At 32.9% G+C, this 20,781-nt stretch overlaps 1 protein-coding gene across 1 annotated transcript; it reads right to left on the bottom strand.

The window, feature by feature from the left end:
• Positions 1–524: 524 nt before the first annotated feature.
• On the bottom strand, positions 525–19,897 carry LOC131944445 (heterogeneous nuclear ribonucleoprotein U-like protein 1). Its single transcript, XM_059305052.1, has 16 exons — positions 19,645–19,897; positions 16,746–16,852; positions 16,383–16,599; positions 15,900–16,100; positions 15,651–15,790; positions 14,491–14,590; positions 13,752–13,864; positions 13,498–13,653; positions 12,805–12,912; positions 12,520–12,642; positions 6,569–6,697; positions 3,693–3,861; positions 2,872–3,027; positions 2,527–2,655; positions 1,923–1,990; positions 525–1,572 (listed from the first exon to the last, which is right to left on the bottom strand). Exons 1-16 carry the CDS (start codon positions 19,775–19,777, stop codon positions 1,441–1,443), a joined length of 2,181 nt encoding a protein of 726 aa, XP_059161035.1. The 5' UTR covers positions 19,778–19,897; the 3' UTR covers positions 525–1,440.
• Positions 19,898–20,781: the final 884 nt, after the last annotated feature.

Raw genomic sequence — 20,781 nt, 5'->3', positions numbered from 1 at the left:
GACAAAAAGTATATTTCTTTTATATATGTTGAAAGTTTTCGCCATGGTGTCACCCAGGTTGGGTGGCCTTGTAAATGTCTTGTGTATGATTCTGGGAGCTGCAACTCAAAACATGGCAGTATGAAGTCCTGCACTGTCATTTTTAAATACTTTTGTATGTTTTTTATATATAGCATTATCTTCTCCATATTTGTAGTCATCATGATAAAGAATTCATGTTGATAGCAAAGATTCATTTAGTTTGAGAAACAGGTTGTCTTTTGAGGAAATGTTAATGGAGGTGCTCAGTATACACTGATGACACGCCTTGCTGGCATCACAACCCCACTGCATACATTCCTAGACCATAAAATCATTCTTAGGTCTCACTTTACCTAAGTTTGAAATACGACTTGGCACACTATTATTATTTTAGTACTGGGGCTACTTTTTAGCTACCTCCTATTAATCAAATCCTCAGCCAACAATTATTCTTCCATCAGCTTGCAACAAAAAATACTTTTGCAACAAAGTGAAAACAATAATTTCAATTAAATTAGATTTACTGAAAAACTAGGGGAAAAAAAAAAAACTAAGCCATTTAAAAACTTAATGTGACATGTAATAAAATCATTTTTGAGTACAGTAACATTTAGTAGACTATAATACACATAACAGCATGAATAAATGATGAGTTTTTTCTTTTTTCAATGCTGCCTTTTCTTACTCCAAAACATTACAAAATTTAAGACATCATGCTAAACATCTCCTACACAAAACAAATGCTAAAGAAAAAACAAATGTATGAATTGCCAGTGTCACATTTATGTCATAGTTCAAGCCATAGAATGTACTCAGATTATACATAAATTGCTTTAATGAAAACTAATGGATGACTTTTTTCTGAGGAAAAAAACCCAATCCTTTTTACAATTTCATACTATGCCACTAATGGGAGTTACAATAAATACAGAGTTAAAAATGGACAAAATCTACAAGTCTACTAAATTTATTCAACAAATTTAAAAAGATGTTGATTAGAAAATAGTCGACTCAGATCATAAGCAAGCAATAAAAATGTGCATTTAGTATTAAAACAAGAGTACAAAATAATGTCTGTAGTTCAAGATGCTGAAATTATGTCTAGCAAACAAGAAAATAAGTTGGTGCCAAACAATTTCAGATCAAGGGTTGTATATACAAATGATGTGGCTTCTGGCTGCTGAATTAATTTAGATTATATGAAAAAAAAATATTCATGGTTACTTTTTACCATAAAATTTAAACAAATTCATACCTTATTTGTTCTAAGTAAAATGTGATTTTAAAAGCCAATTATGTCCTATTTTATTGATATAAAAAATCATTTCATCATATAAATGAATGCAAAATATGGAGACTGAGTGAACAAAGAAACAATTCATATTCCATGTGTTAAATACATACAATATTTAAATTGGTTTATTTATGTGAGTAACCACCCCATCCATAGGAACTGTTGGAGCCAGAGTTGTAGCCACCCCATTGTTGGTTATAATTATGGCCATACTGCCCCCAGCCTTGGTTGTTATAACCTTGATTGTAGTTGCCCCACTGAAAATCATAAAAACATACAACATTAATAAAATTATTCACTGCAATTTAATTTTTTAATCAGTCGATAGGTCTTTTAAATAACAGCATTAAGCCATATTTTTTTTGTTTTAAAATCTTGCAATAATTGCTCAGACTAAAGAGTTATTACAAGAAGAAGAAAAAATTTGGCTTAGGAGTTTTAAAATCTGTAAAATGAAAAATCCCAGAAAAGTGGCACCCCAATAATTGCTTGGGTACTTAATTAAAAAAAAAAAATGAAATAGTCTGACTGAAACTTTATTTTCTTACATTTTGTTCTAAAAAGAATGTTTGATAACAAAGATTAATTATGGACATTTTAAGCTCACCTTATTGTAGCCAGCACTCCTGTCATCTCGTCGCCTATCATCTCTGTAACCACCGCCACCACCACGACCTAAACAGGTAAAAATTTTAAAAAAATCCATAACTAGCTTTAAAAAACGATATATGCTTTTATTACTTCAGCAAAGTACTAACAGCTTATGCAATTTGGTGCCCTATGCTTTTCCGCGAGCACTATGGAGTCTATGTTATTTTTTTTAACAGTGCAATAAAACTATGCATAAGATGGGGTATTAGATAGAGCTCGGACCGTATGCGGTGCCAAATCTACGTACCTGACACCTGGGCGGTCACCAAAGAGTGCACTACCTCACTATTACGGTGAGTGATTAATGTACGCTCAAGGGAGGACCATAGTGTAGGTTAACCCATGCCCCAATAAATATGATCCAAGCAGGCATTGTTACATTTAAATAACTCAGTTTTAGAAAACAAGGTCACACGTCTCAGAATATAGGAATGGTAACTCATTGATGAAACTTGTAATATATTTTGTCAGACTTTTGTTTTCTAACCCTGCCGCAATGCGCAGGGATGGGCTCGCTAGTTTTATATAAATTAATGATTTAATAGCTTTTAAAAAGTTACCTCTTCTGTCATTATATGGTCTCCATGCATTATTGTATCCTCCACGTCCTCTGAATCCTCCTCCACGTCGATCTCTATCCATTGGTCCACGGTAACCACCACCTCGACGATCTCCTCTGAAATCTCGACCTAAATAATTTTTATTAGTTACTTAAAACATTACGAAGAGAATTCCAATGCAACTATTTGAAATTCATGCATCTTTAAATGATTAAAGTTTTTAAAATTAGTTTAACACTAGCTTATTCTGTACTAATTATGAAAGGTACATGAAAATAAAAACAAATTTTGTACATCAACCATTTTAAAAAAGTTTTTTGTAAACTAAATAGAAAAAACACTCACTGTCTCTCCTAAAGCGTTTATCTGGGGGAGGAAGAGCATCTCGTCCTTCTTTTCTGTAGCTTTCTATCAACTTCTCTCTGTCTTCTTTACTTAGTTCTTCTTCAGTATAGACAATGGTTTCAAAGCACTGACCTTCCTCAGGAAGTGTGAAATTTGCTAAAAAAAAAAAAAAAAAAGAACAAGTTTATAATTTTAAAAGCTAGGATGAGCAAATAGAGCCATGAATAAGCCTTCAATAGATTTTTTTAAAGTATAACATTTGTAAATTGTATCTGGATTAGGCTGCCTTAAGTATTTTAATACATGTGATTTTAATACATGTATTTTTAAAATACATGATATCTAAAATGAAGTCTTTTGTCCCCATGTTTTAAAATTTCTTTTTATAGCAGTAAAATTAAATTTAAAAAAGTATAAATCAACACACATATATACATACATAAATATGTATATATACATTCAAACTAGTACTTAAACCAGCTTTCTGCCAAAAAATAAGAAAAAATTAATGCTGAGGGAGTTAAACATGCAATAGAAAAGGACAGAAAAAAGTATCACATGATTAACACAGAGAAAGTACAAGATAAGGTAATGTTCCTAAACGCTGAAAAGGCTGTAGACGTTGAATAGTTACCCCCACGACTGAAAATTCAAAAAATCCCTTCATATTCCATACCATGGATCGAAGTTGCGCATCGTGCGTTATTTCTTTATTTTTTTTTTATTCTTCAGGTACCTGCCTTGTTTTTCCTCAAACATTATGTTGTACAAGTAAATTTATGATCAATAGTTGATGGCTCCTTCAATCTCTGAATCTTTACCTTTCATCTCGTTTACTGTGCTTTCAGCAATATCCTTTCCCTCATCTTCTGCTCTTTCCTTCACTCGTTTTTTGAACACTTCATCAGTAGGCAAGACCACTACAGCCTTGCGTTGAAAACCTTCAAAAGGCTGCATTTTACGTCTCCGGGCAGATGCATACACATTTGTCTAGCGTGGCAACAAAATATAAAAAATATTTAATAAATTTTTCAAGATGTCCGCAGCCGAAGGCTCTCTCAGCAGTTTTCATTATTTTATACCACACCCCTATACTCCTTGTCTCAAGAGGTGCCAACTTATCTGCAAATACTTCAAGATATTTTATATTTTGGATTCGGGAAGTAACTACCCCTCCTATTATAGGACCCTACAAATGATAAGTCCAACCTGAAGTTGAGGAAAGCATACTTACCATTTTTAACTGAAATATAAAGCATATTATAGCCAAACATCAACTTACCTTGTATCTTTACAAATGAATTTTTCTATACTAACATTATACACAATTTTAATGTGTTTTAAGAGGAAATGAGCATTTTACTTCATCAAAAAATCCTTTATAATTTAATGAGAATTATCCAGTTGGACTATTAAATATTTTATGCAATACACAGTGTATATATGATGAAATGTATTTATTGCTACTACTTACCTGTGACATTGTGTAAACAAGACACCATTACAAAACAGACAAGTGATTTGGACAAGTAATTTCCTTAGTTGTTATAAGTTAATAAGAAATATGCTAACAAAATTAAATCAGCCAATTTGCTTTTCATTTTTCTAGTTTAAAGCTAAATACCAGGTAATTAGTAATTAGGGTGTTGCTTGCCCTATTCCATGTGTCCAAGAAGATAAAGTTACATGTTACATAAAATCTGTTTCAGGAAAACCTTAAAATCAGAGATGTAACAAGACCATGAAAAAAAAAAACCCCATATTTTTTTCGGTCAAGAACTCAACATGTTTTATCTCAGCTGAAGCAATCTAAAGCCGCCGTTAGTTAACTTATTAATTGTTTAATATTGCTAATATTTTGAACTGTAATGATCTAGTTGTACTCTTGTTTTCAATTTTTAATTATTTAGATTTAGATTAATTGTAATTTGAAAGTCTTAGTTAGTGTGATGAAAAATGAAGACCAGATTAGCTGCAATTAGAAAGAATCTGATATTTATATTAAAAAGCATTTTGGAGTTAATCCCATTTCAACCAAAATTGACTACTTTGATAGCCAAGCCACATCATTATTAATGCCTATGTAATAGCTGTAGATTGTTATTAAAAAAAGTCGGTACCATATTTTTCTTACACTAACAAGACACGATTAGGGTCAAGATGAGTTAATATTAGTTTTTAAGTCAGTAACTTTCAGCAAGTCCATTGATATGTCATAGCAGGAACATTGCCATTTTAGATTGGCTGTGATGTCAATTTTGTTTTCCCCCCAAACAAGCAGTACCAAACACGTACTTGGGGTCATGGTGAGGCCACAAGAGCCACGGTTGCTTCAAGGAGGGGCAAGTTAGTCGAGTCCTCATAGTCAACTTTTACAATTATTACAGCATTAATTTGAGGTTGTGAAATAAAATTGTATCAGAAAAAAAACCTAGATTTTTGAAGCTTTAAAAACAGCGTGAGTTAAAATACCGGTAGATTAATTAGGCTACAGCTAGACTAACAAACATGCAAAATTAAAGGTAAAGAAACCAGGCTCTGGAGTTGTACGTTTCATTTAAAGAGCGGAAACATTTTTGATTAATATTTTCTGTAAACATTTAACTGAAAATAGCGGAAAATTCTGACTAAAAGTTGGGAAATACACAGAAATTCTGAATATTGACCTACATTTAACCTGAACCTGGCATTATGAGACGTAGCTCAATCGTCCAATTGAAAGAAATGCACTAATTCAATTGTCAGTTTCACCTAGTATCTGCACTGCAGGGAAGCGTAATACTCAATTTAAATAGGAATATGTGGAATGCGCTTGAGGACAGTTCCCGTATAATTCATCTTTTTCCTAATTTTTAAAACTTTGTAAAAAATTCTTCAAAAATCGAAACAGGCAGAAAAATTCTAATAAAATGAAATTAGTGGAGTTTCAGCTGAACGGAAACATAGGATTTCCGCTATAAATCAGAAAAGTTGAATCGCTGTAAAATTACAACTCTTTGAACGTAACTTTTTTCTATCAATAAAAAAGCATTCAACTTGGAAATTTTTAAATATTTAATTAATTAGGCAAACTAAGCAAAGTCTCTTTGAATGCTATATAATTTAATTTGGTAAAATAATGAAAACAAAACAACATATGAATGAGCGTACAATTAGCTGTAATTTCAACAAATGACAGGCTAGCAGGATAAAATAACAGGTTTTACACAGTAGTCATTTAATAACAAACTCTTTGTTAAATTAGATTTCCTAGGCAACCGATTTAAGTTGATATAAAGTTGATATGAAACGGAAAGCAAATGTAGTTTAAATAATTAAGTTATATTAAAGTTTAAAATGTCAAGTCACACTCAAATTTATGGAGAAAGAAATTTTTATATACTTGTTTTTCCTGAGGATTTTTTAAGTAAAAAATTAATTTGATCTCGAGTTAGACGCATGCAATAACTTCTTTAATTTACAGGAAAATCAAACAATCATTTTTTAAAGCCATATGGGATGTATAATAATAAAGACCATTGTCAGTATTGATTATGGTGAATTAATGTTAATTTGTACCATTATAAGAATGTATTTTTTCTCTGGAAAAATAAACTTACCAAGAGATACTTGTTGACTTCCAGATAAGATTCAAAAGGAAAAAAAAACATTGGTAGCTTTAAATGATAAATAAATTGTGAATTGTTAATCTTTTTACCTGGTCAATGATGTAATTTCTCTTTTTCCTTGCAGCTATCTCAACTAGTCTATTGAGACATTTGTTTGCCTTGTCTACTAGAACTTCCCATCGCCCTGAGTGATTCTGTTTTCTTGGCTGACCCAATACCTAAAATTCATTGAGAAGAAGATAGTTTTTATACCTAACCCATTTACTGCATGTGATGAGTAAGTTTGTCCAAAAATTCAAATCCCATTAGTTGATGGCAAGACTGTCTGATCATATCAGTTAATTGTAATCCCATAAGTTGGGACAAGGTGGCTTTGCGGTTGAGTGGTAAACAGCTTACCAGACCGAAAGTCTCGAGTTTTTAAATCACTAGAACGATCCTGAGTCCACCCAGCTCTAGTGAGTACGTAACTCCTGTTATGGAAACAGGTGAACTCTACTTTCATTTGCCCCATGGACTGTCAGTTCAAAAACTAATCCCATAAGCTGATGGTGAGAAAGTCTAAACATATCAGATTAAGCCTCTCCCTAAGTTTCCAAAAATAAAAAATGAATTATTTGCTAATAATATACCAATTAAATATAAAAAAAGGTATTATTATAAGTCATGGGCTTATTTGTTAATGAGCTCAGAGCAGTGCAGCAAAAGAGAATAAATTATCTAAATGTCCTATAAAAAATGTAAGAATGAGATGTATAACATTAAGGTGGAACTGTAAATTGCTGAACAAAATTTTTAAGGCAAAAAAAAAAAGGTACTCATAAATCATTATGACTAGTAAATATATTCATTAGTATGGCTTCTTCAATTATCAAATTATTTAATAGTCCAATTCTTCTATTATCCATTAATGGCAATGGCCTTAATTGCTGACAGTGTCCTGATCATTATTGTTAACATCAAACAAAGAAGGTTTTTTTGAAATTTACATTTTTAATTATGATATACTAGTAGTATAATATAAAAAATTAAAACTACACAGTATAGAAGTCAGTTTACACAGCAGTGTATTATTCTGATGGTGTACTTTACAGGGGTGCCACTCATTTTCTAAGTGAATCCTGAAAATGAATCCCAAAATTTTACCAATCCTGAAACTAAAATTTGAAATTTTTGAAACCCTGAAACTTAATTTCGCGCGGAATTTCAAAATAAAATGGACTATTATTTCATTATTTTTTGAGACATTTGATCCATATTGTGTTCAATTTACATTCCTTTAAAATGGATTTATTTTCTTTGTAACAAACTTGAAATAAAAATTAATCTTTAAAGGATTGTGCTTACAACAAAATTAGTTTACAATGTTAGTCCCACCCATCTCTAGGCCTACCCCATAATGTGCTATTGTAGAACTCCCCCCCCCCCCCCCCTCAAAGCCAGCTTTTATAACATTACTGTATTTAATTTTTGAGAACTTCCTAGCTTGAGTTAAAGTGTGTAGTCAGCCAATTGCTAACCTCTATGTCTTGTTATTGAATAATAAGCGCACTATATGCAGACCCCTAATAAGATTGTCACTGTATTAAAATACAGGGTTGACTTACTGTAGCTATTCAAGGCTTTAATTATTAACAGCCACAACAAAAACCTAAAACCCTGTTTTCCCAATCAACCACCAATGGGGTCATCCATAAATGATGTCACGCTTTTTTGACGATTTTTACCTCCCACCTCCCCTCGGTCACATATCTGTCACAAAAAGCCAGACCCCGCCCTCTAAAATGACGTCACACCTCAGCCTACACCCCCCCCCACCCCTAAAAATTGCAGTCGAATTTTTCTTAAAATACGATATTTTCCAAAAATCTTGTCTGACCTCTGTCAACATAGAGTATTTTAATCAATTCCTATTACACTTTATTGAAACAATATTCTAAAACGCGAAATAACGGCTAAAATTCGTTTTCTAACATAGCTTTTGGATAATGCAAAAGTGTGATGTCACACCATCTGAACCCCTCCCCCTCATGACAAAATTACGAAACCCCCTCCCCTTACGAGTGTGACGTCATTTATGAACGACCCCAACGCCCCCACCATTGATATACATGATGACGTGAAGAAATATCGTGGAAGTTTTAAGTCCATATCGCGGAATAACAGAAATAAGTTGTTTTTTTTAAACAATTTCACAAGTAACTACGCTAGTAATACTCATGTCAGAGATGTAGCCGCCCGACTAAGTGAAAAGCTGATTTTTTTTTTACAAGCGGTTGGGAGGGGGCAGTGATAGCGGCTATTTTCTCAGACACGGTACTTCAAGGTTTTTTAAACATTTCAATGACGTTTTACCAAAGTAAAAAAAAACAATTAGATGTAGACCCTGCTAGATTGTGTAACTAAATTATAGCAGGCCTACATATTTTGTTTAATGATATAAAACGATGCAGTTCTAGTTTTTTTTTTTTCTTGAATCTAGAAGTAGGCCCTTATTAAAAATAACCACGTTAAAATTAAACAGCGCTTGTACTTGTAGAACTGCCTTGACCGAGAGACACGACTCAGACTGTGTTTGCGTGGTCTCGTGACGTAGGTCTTATGGTCAGCGCGACCTTGAAGAAGCGGGTAAGAGGTGGTAAAAATACATAAAATAGTCCTTCAAATAGTTTTTTTTTTCTTTTCTTTTGGTAATACCAAATACAAAAAAAAAAATATTTTTTTTTTTGATCGGAGCAAAATCTTTCGGTTTTTTTTTTTAAAGACCATCGGCGATGCTAGTGAGCTTGATCTAGTACTTGTAGGCTTTAGTTGTTTTTATTACACAGCCTAGCGGTATCCCATTGATGACTTCACGTAAGTAATGCGAGTTTTACCCCCAATCCATATCGTCATAAATAGCCAGACAACCACACCACGAATGACATCAAAAAGTTTCGTCTACAGCCTCACCCGTCTGATACAGCCGATTTGTATTTGGTCCTTGGCGCACACGTGAGATTGTTGCTGACGCCATTTACTATTCATTTTTTTCGGAAAAGGCCATTAGCGGGAGTGTTGACGATAAAAACGATTTTTACAATGCCAAAATTTTCAAGCTTAAAACGATCTAATTTTTTTTTTAAAATGCAAACCCGGAAATTTTCAAACTCAAATCTTGCGAATCCGGAAAGGAAAAAAAATATGATTCTCGAATCCGGAAATCCGGGATATCCCGGAAAAGTGGCACCCCTGACTTTATCTACTTTTACTTTATTGTAACACCTTGGGGGGTCTTCCATAAATGACGTCACACTTGTAAGGGGGTCCGTAATTTTGTGATGGTGTGATATCACACTATTGCATTATCAAAAAGCAGTGTTAGAAAACAAATTTTAGACATTTTGCGTGTTAGAAAACAAAATTTTAGATGTTATTTTGCGTATTAGAAAACTGTTTTAATAAATTGTAATAGGAATTGATTAAAATACTCTATTCAGAGTTCAGACAAGATTTTGGAAAAATATCAATGTTTAAAAAAAAGTTCAACTGCAATTTTGAGGGGGGTTGTAGGCACAAAATGTATAGAGCTATGCAAACGCATAATATACACAAAATCACTTTTTTTCTGTGTGTTTTATCAGAAAATGTAGTTATGCCTAATATTCTATTTTGAATAAATTTTTCACAATTTTTGACTGATAAGCTTGACATTTTCTGTGGATGTATCTTAAACTGAACTGAATGCAACTGCTTGAATGCAACCCCCATAGAACCAATGTATGTGGCTTACATTACTTTTAATTAAATATCATAAATTTTGGGTTCTCAAAGGGTACTTCTACCGTGCTTTTTAGTGTTGCAATACAATTAAAAAAAAACAACAAAAAAAACCTATCATTTGAGTGCATTATTGGTTATATTATAAACTTTTGATGTAACCATGAAGTAGTGGTAGTAAATGAACTAGTAGTAGTAAAGCCAAAAGAAAAAAAAACATTGTTTTGGCTTTTCCCACAACTTTTTTTTACCCAAAATATAAAGTATAAACACATCCAAAACCATATAATATAATTGTGTTTCAATAACACTGCACACAATTTTTACTATTCTGAATGGCCCCTTGAAAGCCCTACCCGTCTTGATATTATCTGGTGACCAAAAGTAGGAACAGTCATATCAAAAAGAGGAATCTGAAGCCAAAAAGGAATATGTGTGACGCTACTTTGCTAAGCCAAGAATAAATAATTAAAATAATAGTCTATATAGTAGGCCTATAGTTTTCTTTATAGCTAGTCTCTTAACTACATCTTGATACTGCTTAATGTCAGCTTACATTTTTTCAACCCCCCCCCCCAATAAAACCATAACTTTAACAATACTGATTTGATTTAACTGTAGTTAATGCTATCTTAGAATGTTTTAGATAATTCTTGCCTTGCTACGTACTAGGCCATATAAAAAACAATTGCTGAAACAATGTAATTGTTAAGAATTAAGGCCTACTTAGATAGATAGGTCTTGATTATTTAGATTCTTGAATGGATCTAGAAATGTGATCAGCAGCTAACTTTTCCACATTTTATATTCTACATATTTTAAGTAAACAAGGAAACTGAATCGAAGTAAAGGGAAATAAGTTTTTCCACGCTCTTTCTTTTCAACTAGGCATGCTGCCCAGCTTAGCTTAGGCTTTCGAAAACATTGAGAATTTGAATGCTTAATTAATTCGCCCGAAGGTCGGTCTACGACCTCAAGAGTTATGAAGAGGTTCCTCCGTGGACATTTTTTTTTTCGATTTATAGCTCATATAAGGTACCGGTCAGTCGAGGTCAGTTTTGACCCCCACATCGTAGACTTTTCGGCCAACCGGCCCCCGTGTTCTGTCGCACCAAGGCAAGATCATGCCAAATTTGAAGCGCCTGCGGCGCCGGGAAGTGCCCTATCGGACACCCGACAATCTAGATCTAGATCCCTAAAAGAATTTTTTTTTAAAGTTTAGCCCGAGCATAATAAAAAATAATACATTAACCAAGTTGACTTGCTGTGTCTCGAACCCGCACCACCTGCGTGGTTTAATGTACACTAACATCTCCGCTATTTAGGAACCTTATAAAATACGGAGAATGAAACACGTATTTTAAAATCTTAACTTACGCGAATATGCCTATTCTTTCAAATTAATTTTTTATCCCAAATTAGCCAGTTCCAAACAAAGATTTTGTATAAAATAAATAAGTCTTGAAATAGTTTAGTCCTAATATAGAAATTTATTTTTGGAATTGATTTTAGAGAAGTTAAGAGTCTAAATCTAGATCTTAGCGTCTACGTCTAGAAGTCTAGATCTAGTTATTGCGTAGATTTAGATTTAGTCTAGATCTAGAATCTCTAGATCTAGAATCCAAATACATAAAATAAATTTTATGAGTTTAGGCCGGAAAAATTGTATTGTATACATTTCATAGTGTACGTAGATCTAAATCAAATTTGAATGAAATAGTTCATTTCTTTTCATTCTAAACACGGCAGATGACGTCATTAGTTAATGTATAAGCAATAGTAACGTCACAGTTTTATGCGTTCTTTTTCACATATATTAATGCTTTTCCGGTTGCATAAATAATACTGTTTCTCTACATTCGAATACGCCTTTAATTTTTATTTTTCTTCTTTAACTAAAATTGTGGTTATACATTTAAAACATCTAACATATTATTTTCAACAAAAGTCCGTAAAAAGTTCTTCATATATCGCTGCCGATTCTGACGTGATGTCCGGCGAAAATATTTTGCGGACAGACAGAGAGAGAGAGAGAGAGAGAGATGTGCGCACGTGGGGATTTATATATTAGGATTTTTTTTTTAGGCTTTTTAATTAGTTCTACATATTCACTTTCTAAATATTTTTTTTTTTGCAAAAAAGGGGAACTTCTGCATAAGTGTAATGGAACAAGATTTTTTTGTTAACTAGCGGAATACTTTAACTTTTGATGTGACAGTAGGCATGTCTGTGTTATTTAGAATTTTAGTTTAATTACAAATTTTGAAAGGAAAATACCTACTTTCATCTTATCTATGATGCTATTTGTACCAAGAAGATTGTATCTTTTATCAGGATTTTCTTCAACATGCTTTACAGCCCAGTGAGTTTTTCCTGCGCCAGGTAGTCCAACCATCATGATTACCTTTTATAAAGAAGCAATAAATATCTAAGTAGCTGACAAAAGTTAGCTGAATCAGATTCTATATAATAAGCAACAACAGAATTCAGAATTCAAAAAATTATATTTTACAGTAACTAATCTTTGTTAAATCATAAATTAACACTTTACTTTACATCTACTCACCTCACATTCTTCTTTTGTAGATGGTGGCTTGTGTCCTCTGACCCGTTCTTCTTCTGCCACTTCTTCTAAAAATTTGAATTCATCTTTCAAAGGAAAGTAGGGTCCTTCCTGATGATGAAATTTTAAAACAAAGAACAAATTTTAATTTAATATTCCACAAACCATCTAAAATTATAAATATTGACACTTGCTATTATTAGAGCCTGGCCAGAAAACAGATATATTTTTAGGCAGATTTTTAAAAATATAAAACCTATAATTAAAATCTGATAAGTCTGATAATTAGGCATTGATATAATAAATATTGACACTTGCTATTATTAGAGCCTGGCCAGAAAACATATTTTTGGCAGATTTTTAAAAATATAAAAACTATAATTAAAATCTGATAAGTCTGATAATTAGACATTGATAAACTCTATAAAACTGCTTTAAATCTAGGTCAAAATATTTATAACTTGAATCGGACTAATCATCTGACGACTAAATAAAATGTGGGACGAAAAGTAAAAGACCACGGAGTAGGGATAAAAGTAAATTGAGCCTTTAAGAAATAGAGCTTTATTGGAAAATAAAAATTTAAAAAATTCTGATCATTATTGAAACCACAATTTTGGAAAATTATTGAAGCAATAAACTCTATGTAACTGTATAAATATAAAAAAAATATAATTTATCTTTGAAAATACATACCCTGGCACCAAAATTGCACTCAAATTCAGTGTTTTTTGTCATAAGATGTGGAAATAATGCATTGTCTCCTAATGATTCTTTAGAAACTTCATAGCAGGTTCCAAGATCTTCACCATTTTTCGCATATGAAATGACAGCTGGATCACTTTCTAAATCCTGTATGTCATAAGGAAATAAAAGGATCAGTAACTATTGAATATATTTCTTTAAAGATGGTGAAGAAACATGATTGCGTGAGAGAAAATTTTTTTTACCAAGTAGGCTGTAATAACATCTCCTGGTCCAAATGTCTGACCAAAATCCACAAAATTACAAGCTGTAGAGGATTTACCAGTTCCATCATAACCATATGATAATTCTTCTTCACCTAAATTATACAGATTATACTTGATTAATTTAAATCATAAACAATAATAGTTACATAAAAAATTTTATTTCACTTTAGATGTGTAGGTCACAAGTAATTTTAGTACGATAAATGCTTTTCAGTATCACAAGCTTAATTTTACTTGTCAAAGAAATTATTTGCAATTCTTTTAGCAAATAAAATTATTTTCAAAAATTCACAACACCGGTTATGCTTGTAGAGTGTAACTATTTGAAAACCAGTGCAATACTCTGGGATGTAATTGACCACTGTAAAAAAGTATGAATTTTATATAGCGACATTACCCCAAATTTTTCAAAGTAGTTCCAGGGTACTTAAGACTATCACAAAAAATTAAAATGCATGCTTAAGATTTATTAACCCAGGTAATATTTTTAAACCTACAAATTAATAAACTTGATAGAGCCACTTAATATTTAAATAGTAGCACCTGAACATGGCTGAATTCACAAGGTAAGGGGTGTCACATGTCTCATTAGCCATGATCATCAAGGACAAAAGAAGTGGGAGTGGAGGTGGTTTGGGCTAAAGGCAATATTTATTTGTATTGGGATTTAAAGTAAATGATAGACTTCATTATGAAGAGGTGTGAGTTAAGAACTTACCTAGATTTAAAGAAGTTGAATTTACAGACCACCCTACACGGAGAACATGTGGGTTTGGTTCGTCTCTTGATAAATGTTCTACATTTAAATTTTCAAGAACCTAGAAAAAATGTCAATATTTCTCAAATAACTGAGGAATTATAGATGCAGTAAAATACAGTTAAATATCTAAAATATTAGAACAAATTACAAATTTAGTTTGTTATAAGCAATGCAAAAGATCAGTCAAAATAATAAGCTTATTGTAAGTCCTGAAGATTTAAAATAGTAAATCAGGTAGGAAAGTCTACAGTCCAGGGGTGCCACTAAGCGAACCCTGAAATTCAATAAACTGAATCCAAAATATGAAATCTTAAAACCCTAAATTAATTTGAAATACATACATTACAGTTCAAAACTTTTAGTTTATAGCACGTTTAATAGACTAAGTTCTTTAATAGTACATGTAATAAAAATGTTTAATTAAAAAACTAACTCCTCATATTTTATATCATAAGACAAGTGAAATTGCATGCTATAACAGTTATCCTTAGTATGTGCAAGAGATAAATATGATTACTTTTAAATAAGGATGCATGTCATATACTTATTATTTAGATCTCTAAACTGTAAATTCCTCTAAGAGGTCACATATAGTTCTTTTTGGCATAGAAATCACTGTTCACCAAGACAGTAATATGACTAATAAATGGTCAGAGACAAATCCATAAATGTTTTAGACGCCTGAAAAATGGAGCCTTAAAATAACTATCTAAAGGATGTTTACTGTATTCAAGATTTAAATATCAATAAACCAAACTAAATTTAGTGTTTTCTGCTGGTAAACTAATGACATAAGAGGGTTGGATAACAGTTTGCAGTTTATAAACAAACAACAGTGCTATTGGATGTTCAACCATCTACAAAAAAGCTGTAAAAAGATTTGGGAGCCATGATAGTATAAAGAACTTAAAAAAAAATTAAATAATTTACGTGTCTTATTTTTTGGTTTTGGAAAAACAGAAACTTTTATTGTATGTTTACCAATCTCGAAAGCTAAAAAAAAAATAGATCTGTAAATTAGAATTCAAGGCCAATCCTGTAAAGTGGCACCCCGGTTTAAAAAAAAAAAGAAATTTTGATCAAATCTGCCAACTTTATATACTTAATATTACAAGTACCTTCACTTCAAAAGCAACTTTCCCAGTTTTAACGCCATACATAGCTCTCACACCTGACCACATATAAGCGAAACCATCAACTGTTAGTGGGTGAGCTTTGATGTTGTTGTCATCAAATCTGAGATTCATGTCAGCGTCATCTTTGAGATAATATTTAAATATTGTTATTAAGATTTTCAATATAAAGTTATCTAACTAAACATTAAAGCGATCAGGCTAGATAATTGATTTTTAATATGTATTACGTACATCGATCAAGGACAAAAGTGGTGAGTGATTCCCATGTTGTGTCATCCATATCAACTTTTCTTGGTGGTGGGGAGTGTCTAGCATGTCTTCGTTCCCTGGAATGACTACGCCTATGACGATCCCTGGATCTAGATCTAGATCTCCTGTGGCGATCTCTAGGGGAGCGAGACCGCGACCTTTTTCGCTTTCTGTCTGTATTACCTTCAGATGATTAATTCATAATGAGTGGGATTTTAACAAAGGAGTAATAAATTTAATGAAATATGAAAATTAAAAAATTTGTTAAAAAGGCACCCAAGACAAACAAATATATACATGAGCTGCCTTTGAGGCAACAGATGTTTTTCAGTGGGGCTTTTTTTTTTATAAGACCCAATTTTCTTACTTTTACTATCCTTGTATAAAAGCTTTTATTAACTAATAATTTGTGATCATTTTTTTTTTTATAACTCACAAAGGGTTATCCTGACAATATAAGTATACCTTCTTCATTATCATCCTGTGTAGTTTCATCAATAGTTCTAAACTCTTCTCCAAGAACTACAGGGGGCTCATCATCTCCATCACCATTTGCTTCCTGATGCGACTCTTCTGCAGTGTTTTCTTCTTCTTTTTCTGTGGTCTCTGTTTCAGCAGTTTCTTTTGTTTGCTCTGTTTGATCTTCATTGTCATTTGTACTCTCATCAACAGGTTGAACCTCCTAAGATAAAGCAGCAAATATCATTTACCCTTTAAGTTTAGGATGTGATGCATAAATGTGGTTTAATTATGAGGATTTTGATTCCTACCACTTAACAAATTGCATCCTCAATGTTAGATTACTACAAATCTACATAATATGCATACCTCAGTAACATTAGATGATTCTTCTTGCTCTTCAGCTTCTTTATCCTCTGACTCTTCCATTGGTTTTTCTTCCTCTTCTTGTCCAACAGTAGCTTCCTCATTGTCATCTATATGAAAATAGTGTGCAGTAGTGTAACTTACTATAATCAATAATACAGAACTATTAATAGAAAACACTTGTTTAAATGGGTAGAAAAGATTTACTGTTTAAAAAAAGATTTCTACAATGCCAAAATTTTCAAGCTTAAAACGATCTTAATTTTTTTGTTAAACTGCAAACCCGGAAATTTTTCAAACTTAAATCTTGCGAATCCGGATAGGGAAAAAAATATGATTCTCGAATTTGGAAATCTGAGATATTCAGAAAAAGTGGCACCCCTGCTAGATTTAATGATGCCTACATATCAGAATATTTATTTTGTTTTATTTAAGATACATTTCAATTTTAAAGTGTTTTTTCCTGTCTGCTTCCTGAGCCTAACCCCTTTACAATCTTGGTTGCTAATCTTTATTTATTACTGAAAAGTTTTAATAAAAATGTTTAAAAACAGGTGCACGAAACATTTTTATAACTATTAAAACCAAATTAGATCTGGATGTTTGTAACTGTTTTCACTGGGGATGAAGTAGGTGCATCCAGTTTGGGTATTGGTAAATTAAAAATGCAAGATGCAAAAACAGTAAGGCGGTAAATTGTGAGAGAGTTTTTGTTTTACACTTTTGGTTCTTTTTTCTCTCTCAAAATCTGTAAGAAGAAAAGTTATAAACAAAACAAGTGTATCTACAAGTTTTGATATAGAATCTGGGTGTGGATTTTTTTTTAGAATATATATTCTAAAATTATGCCAATTCTAAAATCCTTGCTCCTATGATTGCCCGCTCACATTTTCTTGTCAGTGAAACAAATCCAGTCTTGGTCGAGGTGTCACTGTGAATTCAGATTAGTTTAGATATCAGTAAGCCCATAGCATAAACATAGCTATCAGAATTGTGGCTGACATCACTTTAAATAAACTTTCCCTTAACCAAGTAATATGAAAAACATTCGGTGTCACTGTGAATTAATAAAGATAATAAAACATAATTCAGAAAGGCCTACTACCGCATATACGACTTAGATAAAAAACCAAGAGAATGTTCAGGATGTTTTGAAAGACGTATTTAAAGTTGACACAATAGAAAGAAGTAGTTCAATCATCGACAAATTTTGAGTGAGGTATAAACTGGACCATCAGATTCATTGGACTTGAAATACCTATGCGGCAAGAGGCTACATTATAACAATACCAACTTTAACAATAATAGAATCTTCTTTAAAAAGAGGTGCTAGGTTACAGGTAGTTAACTAAAATACACACATGGCATGCTAATGTCAATGCAAACCCTATCCCTAACTCTTGTCCTACCATATGCCTAACCCTATTAATTTCTAACCATATAAATATTTGGGAATTACAATATTACTCACAACATAACACACCTATTCTGTAAACTGTTTTAAAATTATGACGCATTCTAAAAAGGTATCATGAAAAATCTTCAATACCCCTTTCATACATAACCAATAAACTCTAATATACAAATTTAGGTCCAGTAATAGATAATCTACTACTTATAAATTAATAGGCTATATTATGTTTGGAATTACGTCCCACTGTAAGAAAATGAGGCTGTGTTTATTTCCTTTGGGATCTGCCGTCTACGAATTGAAAATGCCTAATATTTCATTTGCTAACACATTGGGTGTGGTAAAGTCAACAATGCAACAGCTTAAGTTCATAACCCTGGAGCTCCTAGTTCGAACTCAGGGTTAGCATAACTGGAAAACAGTGTCATTTGACATTTAAGTTTTCGAAGAGTCTACTCGGAAAAAGATATTTCTGAGGAAAAAAAAAAGGGGGGGGGGGGGGGGGGAATTTTTATACCGGAGTCCAATAATGGAATCTTCTTTAAAAAAGGTGTGTTAGGTTACTGGTAGTTAACTAAATGCACACATGGCTGGCTAATTTCAATTGCTAACCCTGTCCCTACCCTCACCCTGGTCCTACCATACGCCTAACCCTAATTTCTAACCATAAAATTAGTCGAGGTTACAATGCTACTAACAACCCAACACACCTATTTTGTGGAAGAGTCTATTATCAGACATCAGTATCTAAAATCATCAAAAAAAAAAAAAGAAACTCAATAGTTCTGCGCATGCGCAGTGACCTTAATAGCTGCGCCAGGGTTAGGGATAAGGTTAGGGTTCTGCAGTTGTAAACACATGCATGCGCAGTACCGTGGAAAACATGAAGGCGGTAGTTTCTCTCCATTGTGCATAGGTATCTTTTTCAGGTTAGAATCGACCTTAGTCCTTAAGTTTTTCATATTGCAAACGTCACTTTTTTAAAAATAAAATGTCCTAACATTGTGATTGCTTGCCTACGTTTTCTAGCCCGCTGGCATAAATCCTACCACGGTTGGCGATAAAAACAATTTACTCAAGAACAGATTTAGAGAACAGATTTTAGCGGACGGCGTGCTCAGCTGCCTGAACTTTATATTTATAGAATTCGGTGTTGTAAAATTTATGCAGGTATCTGCTATTTAGTAGCCTATACCAAGAATACTAATCAGTTTGGGGTAAAATGCGAGACAAAAATGTAACAATACAGAGAGGCAGCTTTCGCACCCTTCTCGAATTTACCACCAGGCCATTTCGCTTCTTGCATTTTACAATTTTAACCCACAAATGTCAAATGTGCAGGAACATACTTTACTTTTAAGTACAATTTAAAAAAGAGTGTAAAACAAGAGTCTACATTTAGGCTAGTTTAGATAACTGTAGTAAGAGAAAAAATATGGATCGTCTAGGCCCTAACCCTAACGACTTAAAAATTAAAATATTCTAGCCTACCGGCTGAGGATTCAAGAGCTTCTTTCAGACGAGCCACCAGTGCAGCTTTATTGCCTTTGGTATCAAGCCCTCTTGCTTTCAATTCATCTCTCAGTTCAGCCACTTTTAGTTTTTCTGGATCAATGTCACTCATGATTATTATTTATTTTGAACTTTACCACAAATTTAAGCGACCTACAATTCTTTAGAAAAACTTTAATGGCGTCTGTAAATAATGAATATTCAAGATGTCCGACAAGGAACGCACATGCAGTTAACTAAAAACTTTAATTTAACTTTATAAACACAAAAAGTATGAAGAAAACAAACTTACTAAAAACCAGTAGATCTAGATCTAGATCTAGACACTACGGTTGGAATATGCAACTTAAAAAGTTTATGATAATTTGTTATTTAGTAGCCTATCACTTGGTTTTTCCAGTAGAGGTATAATTATTGGATAAGTGAAGTTGATTTAATTGGAACTCCATAGTGTGTCACACGTTCCTATATCACTGCTTTTTCTACATTAAAAAGTTTTTTTTTTCAAAATCTATTTAATATTTACTCGTCATATAATCTGATATTTCTAGTCCCGCTCAATGATATTGATAATCTTTAATGTTGCAGGAGTGGTCTTATATATATACTAGCTGCATCCCGTGCTCCGCCACGGTAAATCTTTTTTAAATGTACCAACTTGGGAACAGAAAAAAACTAAACACAACACAAACGAACGCAAAAAAAAAAACACAAACGAAAAAACAAACACAACACTCATAACATAAACACATCTTAAACGCAATCATAAAGGCATATTGCTCACAGTCTAGCCCGTAGCGCCAAATCGCGCCCTTTCCGAGCGCCGCCGGACGCGTCTGACACAGTGAATGACTATAAAACAGAGGCGTAGCGACTCTTTCCGGCGCCCGGGGAAAAACTTACGATTTGCACCCCCCCCCTTCACTTTTGATTTGCACCACTTTTGATTTGAAATTTCCCCGCACCCCCCCCCCCCCCCCCGCAAATTTTTTCCAACCCACTTTGGCGCCCCCTTAGGTCGGCAACCGGGGACATTTGCCCCCCCCCCTCTCTACGCCTCTCCTATAAAACCCCCAGCAGTATTTAAAATATCCGTGTTTTAACTACCATATTATA

This window comes from Physella acuta, unplaced genomic scaffold (genome assembly GCF_028476545.2).
Source record: "Physella acuta isolate Inbredline_101_S28 unplaced genomic scaffold, ASM2847654v3 ptg000494l, whole genome shotgun sequence".
NCBI lineage: Eukaryota > Metazoa > Mollusca > Gastropoda > Physidae > Physella > Physella acuta.
Note: the sequence above shows the minus strand (reverse complement) of the source record. Positions and strands in the feature narration are given on the sequence as shown.